Below are 9,399 nucleotides of genomic sequence, written 5' to 3'. Positions count from 1 at the left end.
TACATACATATGTATGTAGTACATTCATGTATAAATAAGTAGCTTAGACACAAAAACAACCCGCGAATAAAAACACTCAGTCAAAATTTCACAATTCGATTAAATGCCGTTTTGTCCCATTTCGATGTGAATGAATCGAATCCGAAATCGCTATCGTTGAAATCCGAAATCGGTAGACTCGCTTTTTACCAGGTGAACAGAAACGAACAGTTAGATAGTTTTCCACACACTAGTGACGTTGATAATATCAGATACAGCAATACCTACATATATACATACATACATACATAGATATGTATATATAACAGCCATTTAGCTGCAACATAGTTCTTGGCGCTTAAATGTGAAATATACACAATGACACTACCGGTTTGTGTCTTTACTACATTTGACTTTTCGAAGTCACCCTGTCAATGAACGTACAGACTACGTTGAAATTAATTGCTGTTTAATTCAAAATTTGTTTGTTTCTTTTATAATCATAGATATAGATAATTTGAATTGGTTTTTAAAATAGTAAATGCGTTGATCCCAACAAGGCGATGAGTATTTCAACAAACAAATAATTATTTACCATCAAGAAAAATTTTATCCGCGAGAGGCCTGAACACCGAACCAATCAAGCGAATAAACAAGTACGACTGTATACACATATGTATGTACATATGAATGTGCGTACATTTGTCCAATCATAGCGCAAAGTGTATCAAATTAGTCAGTGTGTAAACATATAAACATACTAAGCCGCACTTGATATTCCCTCTCTTTGTTGTTTTTCACAAGCAGCACCAAAGACAGACTCATTGACAATTCTTTGAAAGCAGCGATGTGCATAGGTACATATAAGCACACGTGTGTATATATGTATGTGCGATAAAAAAGTGTAAATAAATATCGTCATATGTCGCTTCTTATCATTACGGAATAAAAATAGGCTCAGTATTTTTTAAATGATCAGAGTAAAATTAAAATTGCGATCGCTGTAGCCGAGAGGGTATATGTAGGTGCGTTCAGAGCCGACGTAAAACTGTAGGTCCCTCCATTTGTGTAACAACAACAAGACGCACCACCACAAATTGAAGGAGAAGCTCGGCCAAACACTTAACAAAAGTGTAGTCGCCATAATTATTATTAGTCTCTTAAATATAAGTCACTTAAACGTTTTCAGTTAATGAATTTTCAATTTTTCTGAGATCAGGTGCAACTAGCAAGATATTGTCTTGTCAGTTAGAAACAATTGGTTTAATAAATGTAAATGCATGCAGTAAATTATCTATGTATATACATACATACATATAACAAAATTGTAACAGGCCGATGTCTGTACATTATAGATATAAAAGAAAAATTAGTACATATGGAGGGTCTTTATTAGAGCAACAAAAGCCAAATGAACAATTTTTAGAATTCTGGTCTGTCTATCTGTCTGTCTGTATGTTTGTACGCGCATCACTCTAAAACTAAAGTATGAAATCGAATGCAGTTTTCAGCTATATAATGCTGGAAGTCTAATTTAAAATATAGAAAAAAAAATTATAGAGTTGCCACCTGTTTGTAAATTGGAGTTTAAGTAAATTAATACGATAAAATAAATATTACAATATGGCCATCAAAAGAAAGACGTTTAGGGCTTATAGCAGAAAATATTTTTGTGGAAGGTTGCCACCTGTTTGAAAATTTTAATTAAATTTAATTGATAAGATAAATTAAGAACTGCAATACGGGTATCAAACTAAAGAGGTTCGGAAATTTTACTGTCGAAAATATTTTTGAGGGGGATTGCCACCTATTTGGAAAATTGTATTCACTAGTAAATACATCATTTGCGATTTCGTCTTTCCATTGTCAGACAATAACACAGATTATGTCCCAAAGCCCCTTCAGCACAACATTGATAACTTGTGAGTAACCTGACGTCAAGTATACATATAGAGGCTCCATGAGTACAACGTCAAGAGCGGTTCTTAATGCCTTGTCCGATTTTTTACCTCTGGGTTTAGAGATCCAAGAAGAAGCTTTGAAGAACGATTTTCTGACTTCATTGTTTTGCCTTGTGGCATGACGATCGTAGATCCAGCCCAGACAATTATTTAGAAAATTTTTGTTTTTTGTCCCAAATATCAAACTTATAGCTTTATTTTATATTACATGAGCGCAATGGTGAGATCCAGACCTCTAAGATCTCTAAGTAAACTGGATAACAAGTTTCTATACCGAACCTAGTACTGAAGGGTGGCCTGCTCTAGAGGCCTTTAAAAACCGCTCGTATCTCTTCAAAAATTGTGACGTTGACATAAAGGCGGATAGACTAGTTTTTTGTTGTTGTATGATATATGAAGTTTCGGATTAAAATATAATTTTAAGTTTATAACATTATACTAACTAACCTGGCGTTTAATGCATATTTTGATTTTTTAAAGTATTGGGATAGAAAAAACAGTTTTTCTGGAGGAGTCCATCCGTCGAAAAACTAACTGTATCTTTGGATCGGAGTTTTGAGAGTGCACGAGTTTCATTCTCTTTCCCTCGGCAAACTTCTAAGATTTATCAAATAGTCTGGTAAGTGTGCGGAGAAGTAATAAATTTCCGGCTTACAATTCCGTTCCGTTCCGTTCTAAAGGCCAGTATGTAGTTCTCAAGAAAAGCAAAAATTCCATACAAAATGACGTACAAGAAATGCCTAAGAAATTTTCTTGTGTAAAATTTTCTTGAGGCAGTACGCAGTTCTTAAGAAATTTTCACGCTTTCTACTACGGTTTTCTAAAGTCTTTTTATGAAAAAAGAGCAAAAGGCAACCCATGCTTGCAACCGAAATATATGTGGTCGTTCCAACAGGCTGGTGAGGCATCAGTTGTCCAAATTCCTTGGACACACACATGACAATTTTTTTCTTGACCGTTTTTTTTGAGAGCTGCATACCAGCCTTGATGCAAAAGTGCAGATTTATATTATTTTGTAGATAACCAGAGAGTCCAGCCTGTTAAAGGCCCCCTATCGGTTCACCGCACTTACAGCCTTTTAACTTGCACATAGTAATTAAAAGCCTGGTTTTTGATTACTACGGTCAAGAAAAACTTAAAACAATGATTTAAAAAATTTCTTAAATTAAAAAAAACACGAAAAATTAATATTGCAATAATGTTGTAACAATTCACGCGCTTCTGTCTCTGCATATTTGATGCCTTTGTGGCTATCTATACACGTTCGGACTATGATTCGCAGCTGCTAATCATGGCACTCCATCTATAAATTTGTATTTATATAAGACGAGGCACAGATGACGCCAATAACGCTGCTCCTTCTCACTCTTCAACTCATTGCTAGAATTCTAGAAATTAGTCTACTAGGTCAATGCGACATTTAAAATAAAACTAAGAAGAATTTTTAGCAACAAAACAAATACCCGTACGCGTAAAAATGTTTGTATTTACCACATTAGGGGTATTCTCTTACGCTTGCAAAGCCCTTGCATGGTGCACAGATTGCACGGATTGCATAGTAAAACCCGGTTTTCATATGTGACAGCTTTGCGAACCGTGCAATCCGTGCACCGTGCAGGGGCTTTGCAAGACTCAGAGAAGACCCTTGATACCGTCCAAACCCGATCTTAGGACAAACTGGTTTTGACTAGACTAAACTAGATCAGGCACTACAGTATTTTTGAGCAGAGCTTTCTGCGTAAACGGCCTTCGGCCGCGCTTCAAAAAAAATACGCCTCATCAGTCCAACTCCAAGTACGCAGTCAACAATATGGTTGCGTCCAACTTGATTTCGCGTTAGACAGATGTATCGGATCTAGTTTCGCCCAGAAAAAACTAGTTTGTCCTAAGATCGGGTTTAGCCGGTAACACCCCTATTGTAAAATTGAACAAAACATTTGGCCATTGCAAAAGGCGAAACCGTGCATTCGATTGCGTTTGAATTTTCCAGGTGTCAAGTGCAAAAAGTGCTTATCGCATACTCGCAAGTGCAAACATACAAATAAACAAAGTTTATAGTTTTTTTTTGTTTTTGTTGACTTGTTACATGAATGCGCGTTCGTTTGGATTACCAACAGCTTAACCAGGTAAACATACATTTAGCATAAGGCGGAGGGGGAACTTAGTCATCGATGTTGCACTTTACGCCGAACCGAATGAATATCAATCGCCAAATGCTAATAGCTGCTGCCCACAAATGCCTATCGCATTTCGAGGTGAAGAGCAGCAAGCGGTTAAAGCTGGGCTGAGGACGAGCTCCCAACGCCACCAGCATCTTTTAACTGTCAATGATGAAAGTACAAATGTATGTATTAGAGATAGCAAATGTGTGTGTGCATATGTATGTACATAGCTGTGAAGTAGAGTGAATGTGTGCGTTTGAACCCAAATTAATACTACATTGCCAATACTGATATGCCAAGGCGCTTAGTTAATGAAACCCGAGTTATCAGCTCCATGATGGAGGAATTTGCACTAAAATGCTGGCGGTTACTCAACAATGAATAAATAACTAAGTAAATGAATGAACGAACTTGTATGAAGTATGCGACTCACCGAAAACGATCATATTTCGCGTTGTTCACATGTTCGCGATAAAATTCTGCCAGACAACGGCGGGAAGCTTAAGCCATTTATGTCAGAGTGAATTTAATTTGGTGACAACAGCCATGCGAGCTGGTGCATAGGAAAGAAGCGCGCTTTTGGTGAACGGAAGTGTTTTTTAAATACATATTTTAATAAGCGAGTTTGAGTTGTTTTTTTATAAAATGGTAATTAAAATTCAACTGAATTAAATAAATGCTGCCGTTATAATTTCTACAGCTAATGAATATTATTTCTTTATTATAAGATGAAAGTGCGCTTTATTTTGTGCGGTATTCTACTTGTGAGTGTTGCTTTGGCGCAAGATTTTGAGCCAGATCCTTTAGAGCCCGAAATTGGGCCGTTAGAACCGGAAGTTGGTCCTTTAGAACCCGAAGCAGTAACAACGAATGCACCAGAAAGGACCACTGAGGAAGCAACTGCGTCCGTTACTAATGCGCCAACAACTGTCACGACGCTAGAAGTTACAACAGATATCGCCACAACGACAAGTGGGGAGCCTACGACAACAATAACAATAACTGAAAGACCAACAACTGTAACAGCTGAAGCGATAACCGAAAGTCCTACCATGACTACTACTCTGACAGCGGAGGAGCCAACAACAATAAGGACAACTACAGAAATCCCAGTCACTACTACTACCATGACTACGGAACAACCGACAATAACAACAACAACAACAACAGAACAATTAGCTACCACTACCACCACGACAACAGAGGAGCCAACAATAACAACAACGACGACAACTGAAAGACCCACCTCTACAACTACTACGGCAACAGAGCCGCCGGCACCATCAACAACAACGACAACACAACGCTCCACTACATCAACTACACCCTTTATCCGGCCAATTATATGGAGACCAATAACAAGGAAACCAACAACAACTAGTACCACTACCACAAAAGCACCCTGGCAAGGCTTTCCATTTTATCCGAAACCAAGCACCACAACAGCACCCAAAACATCTACAACAACAAAACATCCAGGTTATCCACCATATCGACCGGCGAATCCTTGGGAGCCATATACACCCCAGCAGCCGCAGAAGCCAACTTATCCGCAAACTTCGCAACAGAATCGTTGCTATTTTAAATCGCAACGTGGCTCGCCATATTTGCAGTTGCGCTGCGGCGGTAAGTGGAAAATAATTTTTTTATGTATTTATTTACAATCAAAAAGATGCATGCAGCCGTCAAGCGTAATGATTATTTTTGCCGCAAAAAAATTTGTTTGGAGTGCGATATGCTAAATATGGCTGTCTATGACGAAAATAGAAGATTCAGAAATATGAATCATTGGTGACTTTTCTGTATCTTGGAAATGATTTCTGTATGTATGTCAGTCGTCCTCAACAAAATTTCTACACTCATACATCTGTACATCTGTATATATCGCCATCAATGCACAAAAGCTTTAATTTGTAATTTCTAAAATTTATAGGAAAAGCAAACCACTTTTCAAATTAACATATTTATATAATTGATCATTTTTAAAAATATCTCCTTGAATTTTTGTTTGGGTCCACAAAAATTATAGGCAACCAAGGAGGACCCGGGTTTCATTTATATTTTATGAAAGTAGCTAAAGTAGGAAAAGTGTACTATTCAAAAATATAAAAGTAGCCCTACCACCAAAATAATTTTTGCACAGATCTCGAACTTCTTTATTGAAATAGTCAATAACGAAAATTAGTTTTTCAGACGTTTAAACCAGTAAATGAAACCCCAGTCAGCAATGGCACTAATTTCTACAGTCCCATCTGTTTATTACTATCCTAATCGCGCGACTAAGTAGTGCCATCTGCTCCACTCCTTGCTATGTGAAATACAATAGACCAAAATTATGATGGCTGGAACGCAACTTATCTTAGACACTTTTTACACAGAATAGGCAACGCTATTGTTCAAGAATCTAGATAGATGATAAGCTTCATTCGTAAAAGAAACTTGCATCAAAAAGTTTTCGATTTGAATTTCTGTTCTCCGTGGTGTTTTAGGGAATTCAGGTTTTAACATAAAATTGGATTGGTTTCATAAAAAAAAATTTATTAAAGTATTGCTACAAATATTTCGGCTTAAAATCCTATGATTATGTATACATTTATTTTCCTACACTTACCTACATACACTTGTTTATTTGATGTTTATATTTTTTTATAAAAGTTTACCACTTTACCTAACCAAATAAATCCACATTTCAAACTTCGTACAAAAATTATGAAAATTAAACAAACTTTAACATTTGCACCCCAAAAAATTTTAAACATTTCATTCAGAATCTTTAGAAAAATGTGGGGTATGCAGTTTTGCAACTCATTAAATTTAAGATTTTCTAACGCCTTGAAATTTGCACTTTAGTCTTTGAAATTTAATGAGTTACAAAACTGCATACCCGAAATTTTTCTAAAACTCCGAATAAAAAGTTTAAAAATTTCGGGTGCAAATATTAAAGTTTGTTGAATTTTCGTAATTTTTGTACGAAGTTTGAAATGTGGATTTATGTGGGGCTGGATAGGTAAAGCGTTAGACTTTTATAAAAAAAAGTATAAACATTAAATAAACAAAAGAAAAATAGCCAAAACTAGTCAAAAAGTCACTTGACTTAATCAGCTGACCACAAGTGTATATTAAAATAGTATGCAAAAACTGAGTTTGCCACGAATTTAATAATTTTCTCTTATTTTAAAATGCTTGGCCGGTATAAGGCTTCCTTTAGAAATTAAATATGTGTATTCCAGTACTGCCTTAGCGTGGTCCTTTAAGTCAAATGAACGACTCTTTTCAGTCTCACCCCTTCAATCGGTAACACCACTGTCATAGATTTCACATATAAATTTTTGATCCCCCATTGGAGGACGGTTAAGGCGTGAAGCAAAGGGGTAAAAGTTCAGATTAACGAAGCAATTGCAAGGTGACATCTTTTCAATAGTGGTTTAAATTTTATTTACGCTGCATTTACACGTTCAAGAAATTGCTTTCAATCTGCTCACACATATCAGTTGTCAAAAACCATTTTTTTGAACATGTTAGCCTCAAGGAAATGTCAATTATACCAATTTACAAAAATATTTAGTAAATGTAAAAATCAGTAATAAATCAGTACAAACTCTCAAAATCAGTAGATTTTGCGCACAGATTTCGGGTTCTTAAAAATCAGTACAGTAAAAAATCAGCACATTTAATGATTAAATCAGTGCATCTGGGCACCCTAGTTCGGACGTTTCTTTTATTTTTTTCTTTTTTGCGGAAAAATTTTCAGTTTAAGCATGCGTGGTAGCCACCTTTTCAGATGCACAAACTCTGAGATTGAAAAATTTAATTATTACCTCAGTAAAATACTTCTTGTAAAATTCTTTCGTAAAGCTGTCCATAAACATGTGATATGTTCGAGTGAATTGTTCTTGCTGAACGTAATTCTTCATCGTGTACCTACGGCGTTGTTCGCGAACAAAATATATCAAATTGAAAAATTTCTAGTTTGTTTTTTTGATATGTTCGACGTTGTTCGCGATATGTGAGGCATTATTGGCGAACATTTCCTCATTTCATCATGACTTTTTAATTTCAAGTTTTTAAGTAAGTAAATCGCGTATTTATCCGTTTTTGGTTGACTGTTTCTCGGGTTCGCCCTTATACCACAAGAGGTTTACAAATTATCAAGTAATCTTAATAAATTTAATAAATCACAACTCGACTGAAAACAATTAAAATTAATTGGGAATTCCTGCGATTGGTACGCAGCTTGTCCCAATCTGACCTAATAGAACAATCAGCAAAATATATTTTTAATCATTATCAGCGTATTCCGCGAAGCTGAACAAAATTATCATTTATACAAACACATATATGTTTAAGAATAAAGGCTGGTTTTCACTATGTCATATTTTGACGCCAAGAATTTTTACACAACTTTATGGATAACCTTTGCCAATGGTATTATGGTTCAAAAACAGTCAGATAGCCGATTCAGCAGCGCATGTGCGCGACTCAAGCCATATCCTCATCGAAATCAATCGATATATACTGCTATTTAATTCCATTTAAAAATGTGTATTCACTTATTTGATGAAAAAATTGAATTTGACATAGTGAAAACAAGCGTTGTGCGAATTTTATAGAAATGCCTTGAAGTCTGCCTTAATTTAACAATTTATATTAAATATATCATTTGAACAATTTAGTACTTGTTTATGGTCTTTAAATTCGCTTTTCTAAACGAGTTTTATTAATCTATTCCTTTTTTTCACCACAGGATGGCAGTACGTCTACCACGTGCAGTGCTACCGTTGTTGCATCTACAACGATGTCAGCTATGCCGGTTGCAACCAAGTACATAGCTCCCATTGCCAACAGCAGCAGCAACAAAAACCACAACAACAACACAGTTATAATACATACACCAATTATTGGTATAGCATTTAATGGGCCGTACAGCTGGACATGCGCATGATCTAATATATCCCAGCAAAAACTTTCGATTCTTTGGTAAGCGCTTACTTTTTGTATCGATGGAGTAATGCATTACAATTCGCCTCAAGAACAAATTTTTCATTTTTACATTTTCTCGCTTACCGCCAATGACATGTCCAGGTTAAAGTTATGTGTTCTGTAAACTAGAAGGTATGTGGTGAATTTCGAAAAGTGCTTCCCAATCGAGATTCACCACTTACCTGTAATGCGTAACGAGAAAGTGAAAAAGTTTGACTTGGGCCGAATTGTAATGCCTTACTCCATCGGTACAAAAAGTAAGCGCTTACCAAAAACAGAAAAGTTTTTGCTGGGGTGCTTGTAACGATGCATATACA

At 35.9% G+C, this 9,399-nt stretch overlaps 1 protein-coding gene across 1 annotated transcript; it reads left to right on the top strand.

Moving 5' to 3' along the window:
- The first annotated feature begins 4,636 nt into the window (after window positions 1–4,636).
- LOC108371839 (salivary glue protein Sgs-3-like) lies at window positions 4,637–9,167 on the top strand. The gene is made up of 3 exons (XM_017627446.1): window positions 4,637–4,750; window positions 4,831–5,728; window positions 8,847–9,167. Exons 1-3 carry the CDS (start codon window positions 4,748–4,750, stop codon window positions 9,014–9,016), a joined length of 1,071 nt encoding a protein of 356 aa, XP_017482935.1. The 5' UTR covers window positions 4,637–4,747; the 3' UTR covers window positions 9,017–9,167.
- Window positions 9,168–9,399: the final 232 nt, after the last annotated feature.

This window comes from Rhagoletis zephyria, unplaced genomic scaffold (genome assembly GCF_001687245.7).
Source record: "Rhagoletis zephyria isolate East Lansing unplaced genomic scaffold, Rhagoletis_zephyria_1.1 Rzeph_scaffold_05254, whole genome shotgun sequence".
NCBI classification, from domain to species: domain Eukaryota; kingdom Metazoa; phylum Arthropoda; class Insecta; order Diptera; family Tephritidae; genus Rhagoletis; species Rhagoletis zephyria.
Note: the sequence above shows the minus strand (reverse complement) of the source record. Positions and strands in the feature narration are given on the sequence as shown.